This window comes from Gallus gallus, chromosome 6, assembly GCF_016699485.2.
Source record: "Gallus gallus isolate bGalGal1 chromosome 6, bGalGal1.mat.broiler.GRCg7b, whole genome shotgun sequence".
NCBI lineage: Eukaryota > Metazoa > Chordata > Aves > Galliformes > Phasianidae > Gallus > Gallus gallus.
In genome coordinates, this window is record NC_052537.1 from 34,107,486 (window position 1) to 34,131,071 (window position 23,586).

General features: G+C 45.9%; 1 protein-coding gene across 10 annotated transcripts in view; it reads left to right on the forward strand.

The window, feature by feature from the left end:
* Window positions 1-23,586, forward strand: part of PTPRE (protein tyrosine phosphatase, receptor type E) — an 82,143-nt gene that overhangs the window by 42,325 nt on the left and 16,232 nt on the right. For 6 of the 10 annotated variants that reach the window (XM_046943133.1, XM_046943136.1, XM_046943134.1 and 3 more), the window contains 10 exons: window positions 6,278-6,387; window positions 12,482-12,584; window positions 12,843-12,916; window positions 14,611-14,747; window positions 18,778-18,868; window positions 19,534-19,610; window positions 19,735-19,771; window positions 20,171-20,268; window positions 20,862-20,981; window positions 22,168-22,328. In XM_046943133.1, the coding sequence (XP_046799089.1) occupies window positions 6,285-6,387; window positions 12,482-12,584; window positions 12,843-12,916; window positions 14,611-14,747; window positions 18,778-18,868; window positions 19,534-19,610; window positions 19,735-19,771; window positions 20,171-20,268; window positions 20,862-20,981; window positions 22,168-22,328 (1,001 nt within the window). In that variant the 5' untranslated portion in view covers window positions 6,278-6,284. Of the gene's footprint in view, window positions 1-6,277; window positions 6,388-6,577; window positions 6,668-10,894; window positions 11,838-12,481; window positions 12,585-12,681; window positions 12,764-12,842; window positions 12,917-14,610; window positions 14,748-18,777; window positions 18,869-19,533; window positions 19,611-19,734; window positions 19,772-20,170; window positions 20,269-20,861; window positions 20,982-22,167; window positions 22,329-23,586 lie in introns of those variants that run through there. The other 4 variants (XM_046943137.1, XM_046943138.1, XM_046943139.1 and 1 more) reach the window with 3 other exon arrangements.

Genomic DNA, 23,586 nt, shown 5'->3' on the forward strand with positions numbered 1-23,586 from the left:
TGTTGCTCAGCTTCTTTTCAGCCTCCCAAAATGCCTGGGAGTGTTTTGCTGTAGGTGTTGCTGAGAGAGGCCATCTTCCTGGGGCTTCGGATGGGAACGCTGGTAGCAGGTGGAGGGGTGGCTCCTGAGCAGCTCCTCCTGTGTGTCACAACACAGCGACTCAGCTGCTGCACTGATGGGCAGTGTTTTGAGGAAGGAGGATGTTTTCTCACACCCGTGGGCTGTGTGAAATTCACGTTGCAGACCAGACTGAGCTATCCCATAGGGGCTGTCTGGGAGCTTGTGGGGCCACGAGGTGTTGGTAAGAGAGCAGAGGGCACTGTATAGATGTGGTCTGGGGAGCAGAGTGCCTACCTTCGTTTGCAACCTAGTGCTAGGAACCTGCTTTAGCAAGGGATTGGACTTGATGGCCCCAGAGGTCCCTTCCTACAGCTGTGATTCTGTGAGCCCCAGACAATGAAATAGGAGGAATTTTGGGAGGAAGTTTTTCCCCCAGAGGGTGGTGACGCACTGAACAGGTTGCCCAAGGAGGCTGTGGATGCCCCATCCCTGCAGGCATTGAAGGCCAGGCTGGATGTGGCTCTGGGCAGCCTGGTCTGCTGGTTGGCGACCCTGCACGTAGCAGAGGGTTGAAATGAGATGATCGTTGTGGTCCTTTTCAACCCAAGCCATTCTATGATTCTATGAAATAGCACGAACCCTTGGAAGCAGTTGGACAGATGGGTAAGAAATGCCACAATGTGCAGTGTGGCATCAGTCCTGCAGCTCCTGTAGGTGCTGTAGTGGGGTTTTGGCCTGGTCTCAGGCATTGCTTTCTGAGAAGCAAGACAGAGTGTGATGGCACTGTGCTTTGAGAGCAGCACTTAACCCTACAAGGAAAGCCAGACCGGTGAAGGGCTGGGCTGCAGAGCTGAGGGCTGCATGGTTTGCATGGGATTCAGATGCACACTTCAGACAAGCTTGTCACAAGTGTCAGAGGTGATCTGCCATGGATCTTCTGCAAAGAAGCTCAGCTGTACTATTCAACTCTTTCACAGCTAGCATGGTTATATTTAGATTTTAATCCTCTTGCAAACCTATGTAAGACATGACTCATTGCGTTAATTGCACTGAAATCGTGGGACTTTACACTTAGACTTAGATAGGAGTTGCTTAAACTTCCTCCTTTGTGTTTAAAACCTCTGTTCGTGACTTAATGGATACAAATATTAAAAAATTATTAGAGGGCCCTTAGTTGATACAGATATGTTGGGTTTTTTTTTTTGCTTGCTTGGTTTATTTTTTATAACGGGAGGATCTACAGGAATTCTATTTGAAGTTTTTGAGGCTATTTAAGCACTTGTTTGTATATCAGGTAAGCAAGTTGCAAGGTGACGTCCTCAATGCGTTAACATTGGGTCAGCAGATGTGTGGTTTAATGTTTGAGTACTCCTGTGTGGAGCCAGGAGTTGGACTTGGTGGTCCTCATGGGTCCCTTCCAGCCTGGGACAGTCTGTGGTTTTGGAGCTTTGGGAGAAAGCATTAATGCTTATCGCAGCTATGAGCAATGTCACAGCTGCAGACTGTGTTAGCCACTGCGTCATCGTGTGGCAGACTGTTTTATAAGCTGTAACTGTTTGCTAACTTCATCCTGATTAATGATACCTTGTGTATTAATTATTACCACGTAGGTAAGAAATGACTTGAATATATCATAATTTTCCAAACTTGATGCTGCAGCGAAAGTTTCTGTTTTTGGTTTTAAACACATCTAAAGCAATCATCTTTGTGTATTTCATCACGTACCTTCGTAGTGCTTTCAATCCGGTCCTGGTGAGGAGCAGAACCAAAAAGCCAAACAATTAAAACAAAATTGTGAATGGACTAAGGTGGCCTATCAGGCTTCGTTATTCTAAATGAAAATTCGTTTTATCTGGCTAATTGCTACCTTACCTCGCTCAATTGCTTACATGTAAATGGCTACTTTAATTTGTAATCTTCAATCTGATTCTCCCAGTCTGCTTTAAAAGACTTTATTGCACCTATTCTAGGCACATCAGGAGCTGTTACGGTCAGATGTGATTTTTGTGAGCAGTTCTATTGAATTATATCTGATACTACATGTTAGGTATTTATTCTCTCCATTCTTGTGCTATTTCTGAAGAGCTCTGTAGCAACATCTGTATTTATATATATATATACAACAGAAATGATGATGAGCGTGCTATAGGCAGCCCCGTCCTAGATCAGGTGGGTTTTTAGGGTGAAATTGTAAGCTGGCACTGAGGAGCAGCAGGGGGAGTGTGGCTGTTTGCTCCCTCAGCCCTGGGCCATGGCAGAGCCGTGCTGTGCTGTGCTGGGTACGTGCAGCTGCGCTCCTGCTGGACATCCATCACAGCTTCATCTGGCACTTACAAAATGAGCTTAGTCACACGAAGTGAGGGCTGGGAGGGAAATTCAAGGCGTTCTGAGTAGCTCAGGTTGCTAATTTTGGTTCAGAGTGCAGTCTTTTAATTGTGCTTTTTGCTTCCGGGTGTTATTACAGCAAGAGAGAGGATCCGGCTCCATCAGCTCGTGCAGAACTCAGCAAGCACCTCTATGCTGCTGCACTGCCTGCGTGAGGAGCTCTGTGTCTGTGTGCACACCATATAGATGTTATTGTATTTGCGTATCTATAGACATTCCTTTATATTTCCATGGCTGTATTTCCTCTCCCCTCTGCTGGGATTGGCACGAGCTGCCGCTGACAGCCAGATGTTGCTTTCATTTTTGAGGCAGCCTTTCTATCAAATGCACACAGAGCCAAACGCAGGCAAAACCAATCTCAAGTCCTTCTCTTCTGGGATTTTAGGATATCTTAATTGTCTGAGCCAGATTGAATCACAAGGATTTAAAAAAAAAAAAAGGGGGGGGAGAGATACCTGATGCCTTTATTTCCTTCCTCCAAATTCCTGTTTTTTAAGGCAGATCAAAACGTTCAACTGCTATCAAACTTCTTGAAATTGTCTTTTGGTGCTTAAGGTGTAACCACAGGTTAAGCAGCATTATTTGAAGATATCCCAAACAAGAAGGGCACCTTGGAGCCACAGTTCTGGAGTCCACCTTCGCCCAGGTCCCTGCTCCCTTGCCTTCAAATCCTCGGTAGTGGGTTTCAAAGCAGGTTCTGTATTCTTCACTTGGAATGCCCTGACTTTGAGCAAGCACTTCATCTGTTCTATGCTGATCTCTCAGATGTGATTCTCAGAGTTTCGTAAATAGGCATCTGTGCTGGAAAGGTGCACTTCTTTGTCAGGTTGTTTAGGAAAATTACACAATCAGATGAATAATTATCCTTACTGTGCTGTAAGCGCTCATACTCCCTTATCAGCCTTACGACATAATGGAGCAATAAAGTCCAACCAGGAGTGAAGTCACACAGTAGGTATGGCAGTGAAGTTGTAGTAGCTGGGTGCTGCCCAAAGGGTCTGCTCTGCCCTCTGAAGCACTGGACTGGCCTGGGGCTTTGTGGAACAGAAGGTAACCATGGGCTGCGTGTGCTGAGCTCCTGGTGCTTAGGCTGCAGAATCTATTTAGCACCAAGCTGAGGACTTGCTATATGACACTAAAGCCTGGGGAGAAATATAGTCTCTGCACCATCCTCGCTGTTGGATGGCAAATTTTGCTGTTTTGATTCCGCTTTGGGAAGATGCAGACACTGTGAAGGAGCTCATGCATTGGGTTGGACCGAGTGCTGGGCAGGGCTCTGTGTCCTTGCAGGGTTCTGAGCCAGACTGACGTTGGGATGGTATCTTCACATTAAGTATGGCAGGTTTGTGTTTGCTGTGCAGTTTTACAGTGATTTTTTTTATCATGCTATTGAGTGGGACGTGGAATCATTTTTCTATAACAGCGCAGACTGTGAGAATTGTGACTGATGCAGGAGTTGCTGGCAGATCTCTGCCTTTTTGAAGCTTCAACTCATCAGGAATAGCTCATAATCCTGTAATACAAAAACGTGATTCTGCAGCATTAGAACTGAAGCACTTGAGCCGAATACCCGTGAAGTAAGGACTGGATGTAGAGGCACACCAGCAGACAAAAGTGCAGTTCCCAAAGCAGCCCCTGTTGCTTTTTGCAGACAGGAGATGGCTTTGTGCCTTGACAGCCTTGGGCTGCCTGGAAGACCTGTGATAATGGCAGTGAGCGCCTCGCTCCCCTATTTCTTCCTTTCTGATTTTATCAGCAAGAGGCTTTTGTTGCGCATGGTTTCTTGTCCAGCAGTGCCTTCCCACTTACCTGTCCTTTCCAGTGATGGGTTGTTTTGCTTTTGTTGTTTTTTAACAGTATTTCACAACACTGCGCTCCTTGAGAAAAGGAAGCATTGCTGGATCTGTTGGGGCTGCATTTTGGTGTCAGAAATCTCTGTAGCTGATGCCCTCAGTATGCCACTGAGCTTATGAAGGAGATAAATATGCAGTAAAATGTTCCATATTGTTATGTATTGCTGCAGCTTGCTGACCTCCTCACTCACTGCAGTGCAACAAGAGGTACAGAGCGCTCTGCAGAGCCCAATGCCCAGACACACGGAGCTCATTCACTTGCATCTCCCCCTACATTTGCTGTCAGCTTTGATCCTTCCTCCTTCAGCAAGCAGCAATACAAAGCTGGCTTCAGACAAAGGGGAGATCCCAGAATTTACAATGTCATGTAGATGTGTTTATTTCTGATAAAACTGGGGGCCCTAGATGTGTAACCGAGTTGCACTTCATCTCATCCAAGAGAACAGATGCAAGGTGTCCAGCACGGCGAGTGCATCCATAAAGCCCTGGTAGCAGCAGTGCTGTAGGGGGTACAAGGTGTCCAGTCTGCTGGTGGAATCACAGAATCACTAAGGTTGGAAAAGCCAGAAGTTGTCATATGTTCCGGGGCTCGAGGCTGTGGGATTTACCCATTTGGTGTTGAAAGGAGGGATTTTATCACGGCTGCTGTAATGACTGCAAAGTTCGCATGTGTGCTTTTTGTCTGTTGTTAAGCAGCTCTGTACAATATCCTGTGGAAATTGCACTGTGAAATATGTTACACCGATAACATCAGGAGCTTTGTTGTGCAGTATTACTGTTGCTGTAATCTTGGCCATGGATGGAGAACCACCGCCTGACCACGTGCTGCTGTCTGTGCAATACCAAACACACAGCTCAGTGGGTTTTGCCAAAGGCACCACAAAAATCAGTCAAGGCTGCCCCTGCTGGCTGAGGTGCAGCCTTTATAATTCACCTGTTCTTTAGGGACTGGGAAACGGGGCTTGTTTAGCTTGGAGAACAGAAGGCTTCGGAGAGACCTCATTGTGATCTTCCAGTTCTTTAAGGAAGCGTACAGACAGGAGGGGGAACGGCTGTTTATGAGGGTCAGTGGTGATAGGACAAGGGGGAATGGTTTTTAAATGAGACAGGGGAGGTTTAGGTTGGATATGAGGAGGAAGTTTTTCCCCCAGAGGGTGGTGACGCACTGAACAGGTTGCCCAAGGAGCTGTGGATGCCCCATCCCTGCAGGCATTCAAGGCCAGGCTGGATGTGGCTCTGGGCAGCCTGGTCTGCTGGTTGGCGACCCTGCACATAGCAGGGGGTTGGAACTGGATGAGTGTTGTGGTCCTTTCCAACCCAGGCCATTCTGTGATTCTACAATACTCAAGGAATTATTTCCTGGTCTCACGAGACATGAAGTGTTGTGTAGTTGGAAGGCTTTGCTGAGATGTTTTATACCTGCAGACTGATAGCTGTGACACATGTTCTCCTACAGAATGCATCTGTAACGCTCTCTGTGTGGATGGAAACATAAGAAAATGCAGAAATGCATCTTAGAACCCCAGCATCAAACCTGCAATTAAGACAGGAACCACCAAACGTGTGCTCTATTTCTGATGGGCATTTATGCTCATGATTCCAGAGCCTGGTACTTGATAGTTTGGAAACGATTCCCGGGTTCATTGCTCCAATGTACTCATGTGCTGTGCGTCACTGCTGCAGAGCAGCTCTTCTGGCCCCGTTTCCACAGTTGTCTTTGAGCAATGTCTGAATGCTGCCTTCTTCATGGACTTTTATAATGAATTCTTAATGCAGCAACTCGTAGTTTTTCCTTCCTCTTCACATCAAAAATGAAAGTCAAGTGATGAGGCAATGGGAGAGTATAAAGCAAGATTTAACTCTTTCCTCTTCCAAAGTAAGCACTGTTTTTTTTTTCTTTTAATTTTGGTTCTGAAACAAATTAAAAACTAAAGGCAATTTGACCTCAGAATTTATCATATGCTTTTGTTTTCTTTCAGATCCAGGATGGAACAACCCTGTCCATGCCTGCTGCTCTGTGTTAGCTTTCTGTTTGTGCGAGCTTTACCACCAAATGGAACTGAATTACCAATACCCACCAGCACCACAAGTAAGGACAGCATTTAATTTGCAAGGATGGGGATAGGGGTGGGAGGGGGACTTCAGGTGAGATCCCTGCAGTGGCATCATGAGTATTTTTCCAGGACTTTGACACCACTAATGCTCCAATCTTGCCTGATGACATCACTTAGATGTGTTTTATTGGTGTCGTACACTTTACTTTCTGTTTCCAATGTCAGGGAAGTGCACCACGTGACACTGACAGATGAGGTCAGTGTGATGGGACCTGGACAGTGATACAATGAAATAAAGAAGTAATTGTTTAAAAGGTGAGGTGATATAGCTAAACATCATGAACAACTAGAATTTTTGTGCGTATATTGTGTTTTCAGTCATAGGAGCTATCTAAGGAAAGACTTGAGATGGGTAAGAACGCAGCACCCTGCATAAGATGAGCTCAGATGAAAATAGAAGAGGCTTTTTTGAAAGCCCAAGGGCAATCTTCTACTCGCCTGTTCACCACATCTGTTCCACCTCACTCCTTTTTCTCCTTAAAATTTCTCCCTTTTCCTTCAAGCCCTCCTGTAGCTGTCCTAACCCATCGCAGTCCCATAGAGGGGCTGGCTCAAGACAGATACGTATATTTTAAAGTCCACTGATGCTAGTGTTATGTTCTGTAATTGGATGTCAAATTTCAGTTGCTTGTTGCCCTTTTGCTTCTCAGACCTAGCTTGGTGCCTTCCATGTGCCCGTGCTGCTGCTGGGTGCTGGGTCTGACAACAGTTGTCTGTTGAGGATTTGGCCACGTGTGACACAGTGCTCACATCAGAGGTGGATTTGGGTATGAATAGCTTCTCTATGGACTGGGCTGAATGAAAATGAAGCTGATTGTGTTCTATACAGATAGCTTGTGAAATTGTGATAACTTCTCTGGGAGCTGTTGCTGATGCTCAGTCTTTACAGGAAGGCGTTTCTGTGTTGTTTTCTTCTTGTTGTTGTTGTTTTCATTCTACGTGTGAATGTTATGGCCACGTGGCCAGGAAGCCAAGCAGGAGTCCGGTGCCAGGCATGGCTGGTGGTGGGATGGCCCACGTTGGCAAGTAGTTCAGGAGTTTGTGCTCAGCACACCAGCACCAGCGTTGGGCACCAGCAAAGCTTAGGCTTGGTTAGAGGGGCAAGGGGTTCAAGCAGCACTGGAGAAAACCTCTGTGTTGTTTGCTTACAGCTTTGAAATTATGTAGAATGTTTATATAAATACAAACGTAGCTGAATATGAAATTGCTAGTAAATAGGTCTGCTGTGATGCTGTCTTGTGGTTGTTTTTGCCTTGCTTCTTCTCTGGCACTTGGAGCAGTGTAAGAGTAAGGTGTGAGTGTTTGTCTGAGTGTTGAACAGTGTGGAAATTGGGGAAAAAAGGAGCAGCTTGTGAGCTCTGCTGCTTCCGAGAATATTTTCATAAGCTACGGAAAAAGGGAGCTTCCTCATAGATGCTGTTCACCTTCAAGGCCAGGTTGGATGGGGCCCTGGGCAGCCTGGTCTGATATTAAATGTGGAGGTTGGTGGCCCTGCCTGCAGCATGGGGGTTGGAGCTTGATGATCCTTGAGGTCCCTTCCAACCCAAGCCATCCTATGATTCTGTGACTCATGTTTTCATGCAATATTGTGTTGACTGTAAATATGGTAATGTGGGTAAGAGAAATCTAGTCTTCCGTGTTTTAATTAAACCTTAATTCGAGTGATACAAGTTAGAAATGATTAGTACTACTAAACTTTTATGTAGAACTATCAAAGCCTTCCTTACTGTGCTGTGAGAAGTGGTTTTGTCTGATTAAACAAATATGTGCACACGGAAAATATACTGCTCTATAGAGGGTTGCAGGACAGTAGGATTATCTAATACTTCTAATAGCCAGTGAATTAATACAGTATTTTTAATTAAAATAATTCTGGTTAAAGTATCAAGGAGACTCTTGAATGGATATGGAGGTAACTGAGAAGAGCTTCCATTCTGCATGTGGATTTGCTGAATGATTCAAAGAGATGAGGTGCATTTGATTATGAGAAAAACAGTTGTAATTTATTTCATGTCTGCATTTTATTGGGTGAATTGTTAAAAAGTTTGCTGAATTACAGTCTTTTTATGTTAAACATGGATGCACCATCAGTGTTACTCAGCTGTTCCTCATACAGAAATACTGGGAAATTGCTACTGTGAATTTTCCTTTTAGTGAAATCAGAATGTTGTCTTTTATTGCACCTTCATTTACTGGAGAAATTGTGAATGTACATCAGTGTATATTTATTTTGATTTATATCTATCTTTCAAGTAGGTAGGACCCTGCACTATCAAATACATGTAACAAATTGCTTACAGATGATGCTGTCCATAGCAAATGCCAACTGGTTAGTTAAGTACTAGTTAGTTATCCAGTATTAATCATGGCTGCATTTGTTTTTAATCTCCCCTTGCTGTGTTCTACCAGTCGTGTCACTTCAGTGGGAAAGCAGTGGCAGAATTGCATTATGAAGCTTTTAAGTCCTTTCCAAACATTTAATGTCAGCAGAGTTCACTGCACAAACACTTTGTGGGTTTCATGCCCCCCTTTGCGCTTCCTTTCTGCTATCAGTGTACTAACATGGATGGGTAATGGCTTTATCAGATGAGCGTGAGCTTGGGAGATAATAAATATGCAACTTCTGTTGCCCTGTTTTCCGCTGATATTTTCAGATCGAGATCTTTGACCTCTTAGGAGAGGTGCCTGAGTCCCTTGATCATCGTGATAGCCTTCTCTCGAATGCGGAACGTACGGTGCGTTCCTCTTGTACTGAAGGTGATGGGATTGGTGTTATAGGAGTGAAGTCTCACTATGTGATGGCCAGAGCTCTCCATTCATTGCATTAGCTTTCGTGATTTTCGGTGTCTGTAACACACGGTAATGTGCAGGAGGCTTAATTAGAGCGAGTCAATCATGATTCAATCTCCTGAGAGGCCAACGAGTTACACACTGGGAGCAGTTTGTACAGAAACAACAAAATTCTTCCATTTTCTCATGCAATCCAGAGGTGTCCAGGGGGTCCAGAGGAGGGCCATCAGACAATCAGAAGGCTGGAGCACCCCTCCTGTGCAGAAAGGTTAAGGAAATTATCTTGTTTAGCTTGGAGAAGAGAAGGCTCTGGGGAAACCTCATTGTGGCCTTCCAATACTTGAAGGGAACGTATAAACAGGAGGGGGAATGGCTGTTTATGAGGGTGGATAGTAACAGGACAAGGGGGAATGGTTTTAAACTGAGATGGGGAGGTTTAGGTTGGATATGAGGAGGAAGTTTTCCACCCAGAGGGTGGTGACGCACTGAACAGGTTGCCCAAGGAGGCTGTGGATGCCCCATCCCTGCAGGCATTCAAGGCCAGGCTGGATTTGGCTCTGGGCAGCCTGGTCTGCTGGTTGGTGACCCTGCACATAGCAGGGGGTTGGAACTGGGTGAGCTTTGTAGTCCTTTTCAACCCAGGCCATTCCATCATTCTGTGATATCAGAAGTGCCTGTGCCTGTGATAAGTGCTGAATTCTGCCCTAAGCATGCCATTCAGGTGTGTCTTCAGCTCAAAATCAGCCCAAACAGCAGTGTGAGGACAGCAGTGTGAGCAGCATACCCAGTGCCTGCAGCTCGGCAGTGAGGTGGAAGATGCTCAACACTCCCACCTGGTAGATCCTCTGAATCCTCTGATCAGAAATTGCCCCTAAATTACTGCTTGAGGTTTGCATAGCCACCAGGCATGCTGGGTGCATCATCTGGTGCAAGCTGGGCTGAAACCTGCAGCAGGGCTGTGTCCAGGAGCTCACTGTCCCAGGTGGGAGCAGTGCCTGCGTACCAACACTGCTGTACCTGCAGGTGACAAAGCAGCTCTGATAAAATTTGACCAGAAGTTTCATCCCTGATTGTGTGTTTGTTCTGTGGTATTCAGGCTGTGTGCTCCATGCACCGTGGGATGGGTAAGATCTGTGTTGTGAATCTCTGACACAGCCAGAGAAACAATAAGAAAAGGCACTTGAAATGTAGCACAAGTTGGTGAGAGTGGTTAACTTTGAGTTGTGGAAAGATGAGGATTATATCTGTATTCTTTTGTCTGCAGGTTGAGAGCTGTGGATAATTGGAGCCCACTCTCAGATGAGTGATGTTCTGCCTGTTCTTTGTCAAATCCCCAAGTGATTTCAGATACCTGACTTGCTAATGTAGAACAAGTCACATAGCTGAGCCTTTGTGGAATAGAAACAAAAAACAAGAGTTCTAATTCCAGTTACGTTCAAGGGCCACTTCACAGCCTCTGTGCTGCATGCGAAGGAACTGATCCAGGGATGAGGAAGGGAGAAGTCTGGGGGGAGCGGGGAAGGAGGACGGTGGGATGCTTTGTGCTGCGGAGGTGCTGCTGTTAGTTCCCTTTTGTTGTAGTTGGTTTTGTTTTCGTTGCTGGCATGCTGAAACTGGGAACATCCTAAGCCTGGAGGAAGCAGTGACACATTGAGCTGTGACAGCAGGGTGGGGGGCACGTGGGGCAGAGCTGTGGGTGGTGGGGGGAGCACGAGGGTGAGGTGACACCATCCTTCTGGTGGCCCATCTCACGCCTTGCTGGGATGCCAGCCACCAGCTCCGTGCATCTCTGAAAGCAGTGTTTGCTGTGAGCAGGAAGCCGTGTGGTTTGGGGCTGCTGTCTCCTCGTGTTGGGGTGGTGGGATGTTTCCCTGGCGGTGGCTATGGGACGGAGCAGCTTCAGAAGCCATCGGCTGTTCCTCCGTGTTCTGACTGACGCTTCAGTTGTCAGCTTCTGAAGCAGAACTGATTAAAGAGATATTTCAGGTCTGTGAGTCGGTTTCCCTTTAAAATCTGACTGAATCTGTAGGGGGTTTTGTGGGCCAAAGGGCTTTTTGTCTGTGAATCGACAGTGGCCTGAGCCCCATCAGAGCTGCCTCTTACAACTTTTGCATTATGCTTATAAGATAGTCTAGGCAAATATGGAAGAAAACACAAGTAATAAATGTGACTACTTGAAAACATGCCATGCTTTACATGCAGCCTCTGCAGTGTGAAGCCCCTGCTGTGCCCCTACAAGGCCAGAGAACCTCAGTAAATGTGCCCATGTACCAGAAGGAAGAATGTGGTGGTGTCAGAGCTCATCTCCCCCTAGGAAAGGTGCTGAGCACCCACTGGTTGGGTGCCCCGGCCTCTGCTGCCTGGGGGTACATCTCCAAAGCTGCCCCAGAAATGGGGTGTGAGATGTGTCAGCTCCTGGGAAAGGTGGAGACAGGGGATTTTGCATCGTGTGAGGGACTGAGGGGAAATGTAATTCCCCGTGATTCAGACTTTGTGCTGGATTTCTTTTCGTCTCGGGTGCATTGCAACTGAACTGGTTATAAGAACAGATGAAATCCCCGAGCCCTGGCTGTAGAGGATCTGAGATTGTCAGTTGGGAGCAGCAGAGGCGGCTCGTTTTGCCTGTGAAGGACCGGTCTGTACTTTCTGTTTCTGTCTTTGTCACAGTGCTGTTTCTGTACAGGGCTCAGCATTGCTGCACACCACGCAGCAGCTGGGACAACACCTGTGTGCTGTGCTTCATCCAGGCACTCCCTGCTACAGTGGTTGTGAAAGGCCCTCAAGTGCTGCTTCCTGATGACACTCCTGTCACCACTGTTTGGTCTCTATATACCGGTGCAACATCAGGTTTTGTAGCCTTTCTTCATGCTGTTACTCTGACTGAGGTAAAGGCTTTCCTTGTGTGCCCCAGAGGTTTAAAGCAAGTGACTCCATGCCCTCGTGTGCTATTAGTGTAACCTCACATCCCTCGGGCTTTTATGTTCCCCCTCTTTTTGATGTTGGTTTTAACACTCTGACTTGCCTTCTGCTCTCTCACCCGTATCTGGAATCTAACTGCTTCATTTTGGATGCACCTTGGAAGGAAAAAAAAAAAAAAAAATTTCCCCCAACATTCTATTTCAGAGTGGTTTCTATTAAATAATTTGTGATGCTTTCAGTAAGTGCAGGACGTGATTGTGTAGAACCAAAGACTGCAGGTACCCTGAGCTGGTTCTGCCTGTGCTGCACAAGGCAGCCTGCACCTGCAGCACTTCACATCGGCCGTGTTTCCATTTGCAGACTCTACAGAGGAGAACAACTTACACAAGGACCTGCTGACCTCCATGCTGATCCTCCTCCTGGTGTTCATCATCTTCATCCTGTTGGCTGGCTATTTTTTCAGGTATGTCTGTGTGGAGCCGTGCGCGCATTGCTCAGCCTCACGCTGGGTTGATCTAATGAGGAAGTGAAAGCATGCGTGCGTGGGGTGCACAGCCTTCATTGCAGCAGGGAGCGAGCAGTGCTGCTCATGGCTGATGGTAGCGGGAGGATGAACAGGAACAGCTTCTCCAGGCTTACCTGGTTGGTAAAAGCTGGGCTGGAAAAACACCAGTTACATTTAAATGTAGTTTCTCAGATTAACGTGGTGTGTGTGTTTAAGGTTCCGAAGACATAGGAAGGCTGTGGTGAGCTCTGGCGACAAGAAGATGCCAAATGGAATCTTAGAGGAGCAAGGTAAGGGGGGGGTTGCTTTTCTTTTCTGTGGGAGCCCTGTTTGTGTGCACGTGTTCCTTTGTTAATCCATAGTTCAGTTTTTCAGTCATTAATTGTTTGCTGCTTCTTGTATAATGTACATTCTGGAGTTTTTAATGAAGACAGTAAAAACAGTGACAGCAAGAAACAGCACAAGTCCATGTTTATCTATCTTATCTATTCATTTATCCATTAACTTTCAGTTGTTGGATTTGAACAACTTTCACTTCATGCTGTGATGCAGCGAATGTTTCTTTGTAAACATTCTTTGAGCTATTTAGAAGTGTTTTGTTAGGATGCTGACTGAGATCTGAGTTTCTGGCACTGAGATCTTTGGATTTGGAGGAAGGATTGCAGAAATTCTTCATCAAAGGGGAAATTCACTCTGTGAAAGTACCGGCTGCTCCCTGCACATAAGCAGAGAGAAGCAAAAGGATGGGATAGAGAAGTGGTGCAAAGCTTTTGGGCCAGAGTAAAGCACTCCTAGGAACTGATAAACACGTTCCCCTCTCCTCTTTGAATGTGCTACTTTTACTTCCTTGAGCACGGAGCCCTCAGGGCTGGTTGCTCAGTGAGGCTCAGGAAGTTGAAGCCAAGCACATGTGTAGGAGCCGTTTGTTTCGCACTTACAAATTCTTTTTACCGAAACAAAGGGGAAAAAAAAAAATGTGAGAGAATTATTTTGGTGCTTTCAGTCAACTCCATGATGCTACATCTGAATGGAAGAGTTGATTAAAAAAGTAACACGACAGTCAGAGAGAAAATCAGGCTGCTAAATATACGTAGCCCAGACTTCCTGCTCCGTGCCGGCTGCTGTGCATGAGCCCATGGCAACCTGCTGGGAGCTTCCTGTGCCCTGGCCATGCGGGGCCCTGACCTGCTGGTATGGCTGTGTTGGAGCCTGGCTGCTGGAAGTCGTACCAGCGTTGCCAGCATATCATAGGATCATAGAACAGCCTGGGTTGAAAAGGACCGTAGTGATCATCTAGTTTCAACCCCCCTGCTGTGTGCAGGGAGCGTGTGGGAGATCATCCAGTTTTGTGCTTGCTGCTGGTTTCAAGTGAAACTTGTTGTCTTAGTGAAGCAGGGTCTTAACTCCTCCTCATCTCCCAGCCCTATTGAGAGACAAATGCTTGAGTCCCTGGGGCCCAGGCTGGTTCTTGTGGCTGTAAGATGAGGGTGACAGCAGAGATCCCAATCCTGGCCCTGTGCTGCTTTTGCAGGCTGGCCTACCCTGAGCACCTTGCCTGGCTTGCCAAGGCCAAGCAAGAACCTGCCCCGTGCTGGGGTTCTGGCAGGTAATAAAAGCCAAACACGGTCCCTCTGGTCCCTGCTGTGCTGCAGAGCAGCTCTTGGCTTCTGCAGTGCTCCTCAGCAGGAGGAAGGGAACCTTCTCCTTCTGTAAACAAAGCTCAGTTGCCTCTTTATCTGATGTAGGTGCAGAAACCATTGTTTTTACCAACAGCGGTTCCACTTGAGCCTAGTGCATTCCTGAAGAAGTCATTTGGCTTGTGGTTTGTTTTTTTTTATTTCATTTAAGATCAGCTTTATAACTAATTGGAGTTTCATTTGAGAAGTGCATTTTGGCATCTTTCAGCAGACAAATTTGCCATTTTAAATAATTTATCGCTATGTTCTGAACGTGGTTTTAACATTGCTTTTCCTTGAACTGACAGAACAGCAAAGGGTGATGCTGCTCAGCAGGTCTCCTTCGGGCCCCAAGAAGTATTTCCCTATTCCAGTAGAAAATCTTGAAGAGGAAATAAGGATACGATCAGCAGATGAAGGGAAACTGTTCCGGGAAGAGTTTAATGTAAGTGCTCAGATTTGGAGTGAAGAGCAGCATATGAAAAATAGGGGGCAAATCAAAACCCATTTGTTAAAACGCTGTGTGTGTGATGCTTATGTCTCAGAGCCTTAGCACGTGTTATGTGAGTGTCCTAGTACAGTTTGCCATCCTTTAACACTCTTTCACTTAAGCTGGGTCAGTTCTGAGGCAGAACTACTGTTTGTGTTAGGTTGCTTGAGGCATTTGGACAGGGAGATGTTCCAGCCCAGTGCTCACCTCCCTTAGTGCTCATACACCTCTGCATGCCTGCTGCTGCTGTCATGTGTAGTATCTCTTTTTCTGGGAGTCATCTGGAAGGTTAACAGCTGTGTGACACCGCAATGCCATATGTGCAATGTGTGGGCTCTTTGCCACTCACTGGCACTTAAAGATCTTTAGTGTTTGCCTGAAAGCTGGAGGGGAGGAAAGTGGAATATCTTTAGCATTGATTTTTCATTTTTTTGGTGGAAGGAACATTTTTTTTACAAGCGAGTGCTTCACCTCTATGGGAAGTACTTAAGGTAGGAGGAGAGAGTGGCCTTAGTATCACCCTAATGAGGTTTGGGGGTTTTCTGGTGATTTGACCTTCTACACTCTATCATCCCATCACTTCCCTCTTTGTAGGGCTGGGTGCCCTAGCATTTCCATTGAGTGTCTCAACTGTGAGGGTTTTTCTTCGAAGCGCTGCTTTGGTCAGAAAGGGGATTTTGTTTCCTGCACTCAACCCAACTTCAGCTGCGTGTGGTTGTGGTGATGAGTCTTATCCAGAGCCTGAGGTGAGCTGCTGCAGAGCTGGTGCCCGTGGACAGACATAGAACTGCACTCCCACAACTTCAGGGGCCTTTTCCAAACTTTCACTATTTCTCTTCACTTACCATCGCAGCAGAAGCAAGTCGCACAGAGCAGTAGCTTAAATGTCAAATAAAGAGTCCTCAAAGCCAATGCATGCGTTGATTAGACAGTCTGTTATGTTACCTTCTTAATTGGTAGCATATTTATAGCTGTGATTTATTTGACGATATATTTAAAAGATATAATTTCTTTTCCTTGCGAGAGGGAGAGGGTTGCGGAGGTATTTATCGAAGTCGACAAAATGAATGCGAAAACTCATTTGACAAGATGCACGCTTGTGAATCTTCACTCTCCTGATTAATATGTTCCCCAGTCAGGATTGAAACAAGCAATATGTTTTCATTTTAAAACCTGCTCTGCTTGGATTGCTTTCTGCACTGTGCTGTGAGTGAGTGAGCTTGCCTGCACACAGGTTCCGTATCTGAAGGCCGTGCACCAGTGCCCATAAGTGAACAGGCATCCATAGAGCAGGACTGCAGGTGGATGAGGGTGATGGCATGTAGCATCTGCTTGGTATTTCCCCTTGTATTGCCTGTGGTTGCTCTTGTGGGTGAGAACCTGTGTGCCCCTCAGAACCCAGTGGAGACAGAAGGGCCCAAATTCAGCCCTGTCCCGGCAGCAGTGCCCAGCGGTGCCGAGACCTGCTCTGGTGGTTTGGGGAGCACGAGTACCTGGTCTCCATTGTAGATTTGAAGTAGGTTTGGGCTGAAATTGGTGTTTTGGCACTCCTTTGAGCTGGCACTGACCACACAGAGAAGCTGGGCGCAGGGGGTTTCTGAGAAAAGGAAAATCAAGCGAGACACACAACAATTGATAGAATCACAGAATGGCCTGGGTTGAAAAGGACCACAATGCTCATCCAGTTCCAACCCCCTGCTATGTGCAGGGTCGCCAACCAGCAGACCAGGCTGCCCAGAGCCACATCCAGCCTGGCCTTGAATGCCTGCAGGGATGGGGCACCCACAGCCTCCTTGGGCAACCTGTTCAGTGCGTCACCACCCTCTGGGGGAAAAACTTCTTCCTCATATCCAACCTAAACCTCCCCGTCTCAGTGTAAAACCATTCCCCCTTGTCCTATCGCTGTCCACCCTTGTGTGGATAGGATGGATGGTTCTCTTAGAGTTGTGGTCCTCATTGTGATGGCAGTGCTTTCTGTTTTACACTTAAAGCCTAAGTTACCCTCAATTGCACATGCTGCATTGTACACTAACCAAAGTAGCAACTTCTTCATTTTTTGTTGAAAATGGGGCACTAGGGAGAGCATTCTTCTTCACAGCAAAACAGAGCAACAAACAGTGCCAAAACCCAAATGTATTCCTTCCAGCATGGGCCTCCCAGATGAGCCTTGTCTCTGCTTCTTGTCCGTAGGGCAAAATAAGCGTGTATGATGGCCTGCTCATTGCCTCAGTCTTCAGATTGATGAAAGGAAGGTTTTTTTGAACAGAATTTCCTAGTGAAATTTTAATTTTGCTGTCAGACGTCCCTGTGCTTTGCATGGTGGAAAGCTGAGGAAATGCACTGATGTTGGGATAGGCCGTAGCCCTCCGTTGCTTCACGGAAGTGGGAGGGGAAGCAGATAAGGCTGTGCTGTGGCAGCTGACCCAGTGCCACCCTGACTCGTCAGCTCCTCGTGGGGGATGGAGCGGCCACAGTGCAGCGAGGCTGTGGTGAATCACATCCTCTGCTCTGGGGATGGGTGGGTGGGAGCGGTGAGGTGGGGGTCTCCTTCAGCACGTGGGGAAGGGGCAGGGAGCTGTGTTGGTTTTCTTTAAATTATAAATGTATTTTGATGAGTTTAATTAGCAAAGATGCTGGTTTCGATCAAATAAGGAATTAAGCAGCTTACCGAAAGTAGCTTTCATTTTTTTTAAGTCCTAGCTCTTGTTTTAACCTTATCTCTTCTTTCTCTTACTTACCTTCACAAGTTTAAGTGATGTTGGAAAAAGAAACCACGAATGCGAGTTGCTGTTCTTTCTGTGGTGGTGGTGGTGGTGGTGAAGGCCTTCCTTCCCCTCTGCCCCTTTCCTCCTTTTTAACCTGGCGGCACCAATTTGTTCCTAAGGATAAATACTGAACAGTGCTTTCTGGCAGGCAGGCAGGGGCAGTTTCTTTAGGATGCCTCTTAAAATACAGTCATTTCCCAATTTTCCTTTCCTCTTTATGATTCAGAGCAGATGGAGCAGGTTTGGGGGAAGTGGAGGAGGAAGATGATGGGTGGGAGAAGGCAGTTCTGACTCCCAGACAGTGGTGGCTTTACCCAACACCTTAACACTGTTCTAGATGTTCAGTAGAAGAACCTTGAAGAAGCTCCAGTCACGTTTACACCTTTGGCTGTGAGCAGGGCGTCTCAGTGCATAGGGGACACAAACCCACGTCTCCAAATGAGCAGCATTCCTTGCTTTGCCGTGGGCCCCTCCCATAGCATCCCTCTCGCATGACCTCTTGACAGGTGCAGCTCAGCAGCTCTGCCCATGGAGGTGTAGCAGTCCCACCTCGGGCTCCTCCTTGCTTTCATCCTCACCCTCTCCATTTCTTTTCTTCATTTGATTGCTCTGCAAGACTTTTTTTTCTTTAAGCAGGACTAAATTTATCTGCAGTCTGAGATCTCACTGATTACAAGCAGAAATTTGACTTGTGCTCTTGCAGTGAGCTTCAACAGAAAGGAACCACTGCTTCTTTCCTCCCTTACTGCCAGGGTCAGGTCCTCACCTGTAGATCTTGGAAAGATATTTGGTATTTAACGTTCTCAGAACTGAGCTATTAACTATCAAACTCTGTTCCTGTTATTAACCAACTGCTCTTGCTAAAAGTAGCTCCTGGAGCAGAGCGGTGCATCGGCGGGGCTGGGTCGTGGTGCTGTGAATCATGGTGGCAGATGGCATCTTAAAGCAGCAGCTCAGATTGCAACAGTCTTCTAAATAACTGCGATCGCTGGTGGAAAAATTACTTATTTCTCAAAACTGCTGAACTCGTTTTCCGATGTGCAATCTGCCAGGGCACGGCGTCCTGTTTTAGAGTAATGGAAGTTATTTTTGAAAGAAGTCAAATACGTTTGATTCTGTTTGCTGAGAGGCATTATGTATAAATGCAGATTTGTGCCACGTGCAGTCAGCCCTTAGCTGATATAACACACTGACTCTTTGTATCTGTCTTTTTTTTTCAGTCTTTAACACCTGGATACGTGCAGGGAACATTTGAAATGGCAAATAAGGAAGAAAACAGGGAGAAGAACAGATATCCTAACATCCTCCCATGTAAGATGTTACCCTTCCCTCTAAGCCAGGCCCTGAGCTGTCTGTCTGGCATTGAGTGTGCTGATGGTATTCATAATTTCATTGGTTGCAGATGTTCTTCATATCTCTGTGTCAAACCTGTTAGTTTTGCCATGGTGTGTCTCTAGCAGTTGATCATTTTACACAATGCTTTTATGTAACTCTAAGAAAGCCTTAGCAGCTGGTGTTCTACCAAATGACAGTGCATCAAACTGATATTTCAGGTTAGTGTTGGGTGAGACAGCGCAGTGCAGTTTGGGCTTCAGCTGTTGCAGAGATGCAGTCCTGGTAACCCTCAAGTGTGAGAACGGCGCTTCTGTGGGGGGAAGTGTCTTAATGAGTGCTGGAAACAGTACACACTGCGCTCCTCCTCCAGCTGCAGGTCTCACAGCCACAAACCTTAAACAGCTGCTGTCCCTTGCAGCTTATGCCGTTCCAGGCTCTGGCAGCAGGAGGAGGACGTCACCAAAACCCATCCGTGTTGTCGGTGGGTTTGCCTGGAGCTGATCAGAGCCCCTCTGAGCCAATTGGTGTGCAGCCCCTGTTTTGGGAGACAGCTGATGCTGGGCCTGTCCTGATGTTTGCAAGGACGAAACCGAGTGCAGGTGATTCAAATGCAAATGTTCTCCTAATGCTTTTTCTTCCAGATGATCATTCCAGAGTCATTTTGACCCAAGTAGATGGAGTCCCACCTTCAGACTACATTAATGCATCGTATATAGACGTAAGTTCAGTTTTTCTCTGCTAGCCAAACTGCTAACTTTGCCTGTAAACTAATATTAAATAGGTATTTTTATGCTAGCACACGTTGGCATTTCATTTTTTAACTGTGATATTTATTTCCTCAGGGTTATAAAGAAAAGAATAAATTTATAGCTGCACAAGGTAATTGATTTACTCTCATCTCTCTATTTTGTGCATGTTGTGGCTAAAAGTACTTAATTTTAGAAGTGTTCTGAGGGTTATTTTCAGGTGCAGATGTTGGTCAAATGTGAAGTGAGCTTTAAAGGCTAGAGTGTAAATGAAAGGAAGGTGAGCATGGGGGAAGCCACTGCTTTTCCACCCATGAGTACTGCTCTCAGCTTGGAGACTTGCTTCCACCACTTCCACTTTGCCTCTCTTCTTTTATCTCATCTGGGGGAGCTGGGTGAGGAAAACTAATTGGGTAAAAAGAAATAAGTTGTTTTGTTGCTTTTTTTTTTAATTATTATTGTTTTGCTTGTTAAGGAATGTGTTGTAAGCGCTCTGCCACATCTCTTGACCAGGTCTGTGTTCTGTGTGCAGGACCCAAGCAAGAAACAGTCAATGACTTCTGGAGGATGATATGGGAGCAGAAGTCTGCAGTTATCGTCATGTTAACAAACTTGAAAGAAAGGAAAGAGGTAAACTGAGAATGTGTGGAGGTGTGCTCCAGAAGCAGCTGGGGCTGCTCAGCATCTGCTTTCTTTTCTAGCCCTTCTTAGCACATATGAGTGTCTGCTAATAAATGTGACTTTAATTTCTAAAAATGTGAATTTGTACAAGTAGATCTCAAGGAAGAAATGTGATAAATAATGCTGTCCTGCATAGCCTATAGCCAAAGGCACATTCTTGCAGCCAGAACTGTTAAAACTTGATGTTCCTGCTGACTCCTACATGAGGACACCCTCACATTTCTCACCAAGAACACCTAGCACTTAAAATTAAAGGGTCAAGACATCAAGTTCCCTCTCTATCACCAGAAAGCCCTTCTCCCATACTGTTCGGATTTGGATAGTTAAAAAAATGTTTCTAAGCTATATTCACACCCTTCTGTGCATAAATTTAATCATCAGTAGCACTGGCGAAGTGTTAAAGCTGTCTTCTGTCAGATTATCAGCTCCACATACTCTTATGCTTACTTATGTATGCTGTTTTCAAGTAACTTCCTTGTTCTATATGTGACCAGCAATGGAGTCAGGCTCAGCATTATAAAATGCACTGTGTGTTTGTGCAGGATAAATGTTACCAGTACTGGCCTGACCAAGGGTGCTGGACTTATGGGAACATCCGTGTGTCAGTGGACGACTGCATTGTGCTTGTGGACTACACCATTCGCAAGTTCTGTGTCCAGTCGGTAAGACACAATCCTTGTGTTCCATTCATGTTTGAATTTTTCAAGCAAGTGGTTGCAAAGTCCAATATCTGCTTGAAAGAAGTAAGGAAGATCAGTTAAATGTGTTTGCAAATCAAGAAGGGTGCAGTGCCAGGCCTGGCCCTGGTGGTGGGTGCTGGGGGGACAGTACACCTTGTGTCTGCAGCTGATTGATGAATTGCAGAAGGCTCTGCTTGATGTTGTTGTTGCCCAAGGAGGCTGTGGATGCCCCATCCTTGGAGGCATTCAAGGCCAGGCTAGTTGTGGCTCTGGGCAGCCTGGTCTGGTGGTTGGTGACCCTGCACGTAGCAGGGGGTTGAAACCAGATGATCGTTGTGATCCTTTTCAACCCAGGCCATTCTATGTAGTCAGGTGCCACAGAAAGTCTCTCATTTGGATTGTCAGGGAGGGAGAACAGGAGCAGAGTGCCAACTCCTTGGATCACAGGAGAAGGGCACGCAGTGATGATGGCTACGTACGCATACACAGCGTGTCGCCTTGCATGGCTACGAGTTCCTGTAGATCTTGCTCCTTAAAGGAAAAGCTGTGCTGCTGCTAATGCACTGATAATCTGATGCAGATTGTAGTCATCATGTTCAACCATAATGTTAATTTCAGCCAGTATGTCTAGTGAGAGGTGATAAGCTGTGCACAGCCTTATAGTAATACTTCAATTTCACTTCTCATGTGTGATACAGAGTGCTAATACTCAACGCAGGCTTTGTGAAGCACTACAGAATACCCACTGATCCAAAGAGTTTGTCCCCATCTTTCTCCTTTTCTTAATAAAACGCTTTGCAAAAGCTGGCATTTGGCACCTCATGGCAGTGCAGAGCCTGCATATTTAGATCACATTTTCTGAGTTTCCTGTGAAGCTGCTAAAAGGAGAGTCGCGAAGATTTTATAACAGAAAAAGGACTTGAGATTTGATCTATTGTTACCATAAATTGTGAATCTCGTTCTTCACGTACACTATTTTGGGATCTCTCCTTTTCTCTGCCAAGGTGCGTTATAAGGATATGTGGTAACGGATGTTTATATGGAATGTATGCTGTGAGGTCAGGATCCAGGTGTTGCAGGAATGCAAGTCATAAATAATCCTGAGAGTTTGTTTCTACATCTGAGTGGAGAATGAAAGTCAAACTCAGAGCCCATGTATTCCCTGCAGCTCCACGATGGCTGTAAGGCGCTGAGGCTCGTGACGCAGCTCCACTTCACCAGCTGGCCTGATTTCGGGGTGCCTTTCACACCTATTGGGATGCTGAAATTCCTGAAGAAAGTCAAAGCGTTGAATCCTGCCCTTGCTGGGCCAATTGTGGTTCACTGCAGGTAGGTTGGCGTTCTTCAGGCCGTTCTGCTTGTCTGGCCTGGCGTTTGGGGGCAGAGTATGGAGGCTAAAGATGGATTTTCTGTTAACAGGCTGTAAAGTTTGTGTGTGTATATAAGAGTTAATACTATGCTAAGCTTTCTTAGAGCTGGGGATAAGAACAATTCCAAAGATCAGTCTTTGCTGTCACTTTAATATTCAAACAGAAGGTTTCACTTGATCTGTGAGTGATCTTTGGTATAAATATGTCCTTTGTCAGAATACAGCCCCGTCATTACAAATCTGTGACCTTCGCCGTTAACTGCTCCTCTGAGAATTCATCCTCCACTTTTCCCACAACAAAATTAGTTTGCTATGTAAATTGTTAAATGCCAAGAAATCTTGAAATAAAGGCTTGCATTTAGGAGATTTAAATGCTGCAATGTAAGAAATGTGCCACATACCGATGCAGAACATACTCCCACTCCTTCAGTTGCCAACACATGAACTTGTTGCATTCAAAGTTTCTGAAAAGTGTTTGAAATTGGATGTTAATGAAACCACAATTAAAAAAAAAATGAGATTTAGAAGATTATAATCTCTGGAGCAACTGCAGTGTTACAACTGTGCAAGAAGTGTCTTTTTAGGAACAATTATTATACTGAGGTTGTAGTAAAAAGAGAAGAAGAGCAGCTTTGTCTTTCTGGGTTTTGCTTTCAAGGCAATGATTGTAGAGTGATATTTCTTTCTTTTCTGTTGCATTTGTTGGATATTCGGAGGACACTGGAAAATCACTGCGTGCTGTTGAAAGCAGTCTGTTTGTCCTGCCTGGCCCAGCTTTTGGTTCTTGGTTTTCTCTATAGAGGAGAATTTGTCTTCTCCCTCATGCGGAGTCTTGAGGAGAACTCATGGAAGGAGTGAGATTTTTAGTAGTGCCATACAGCCTTTCCTTTGGGAAACCCTTTTGCAGTGATGTTCTGTGGAGACCAGTGCTGGGTTTAAGCATTATGTTTGCACAAGCAGGAAATTCTGTGCTTAACTTAATCAACAGAAGTTGAGCCAAAATAGAGATAAGTGTAAAATATCTCATTAAAATCTTCAGAGATTTCAATCAGCCAGTCCAGCACAGCACAGTGATGCCATGATGTGGGCTGGGCAATAGTGCAGAGCTTCAGCATGTGCTCGAGGTGACAAGTGAGGAAGGTGACACTTGATTTCCGTCATGGCCAGGATATGACACTATTGAATTGTTGGGAAAAGGAAAGGGAAACTCATCGACAG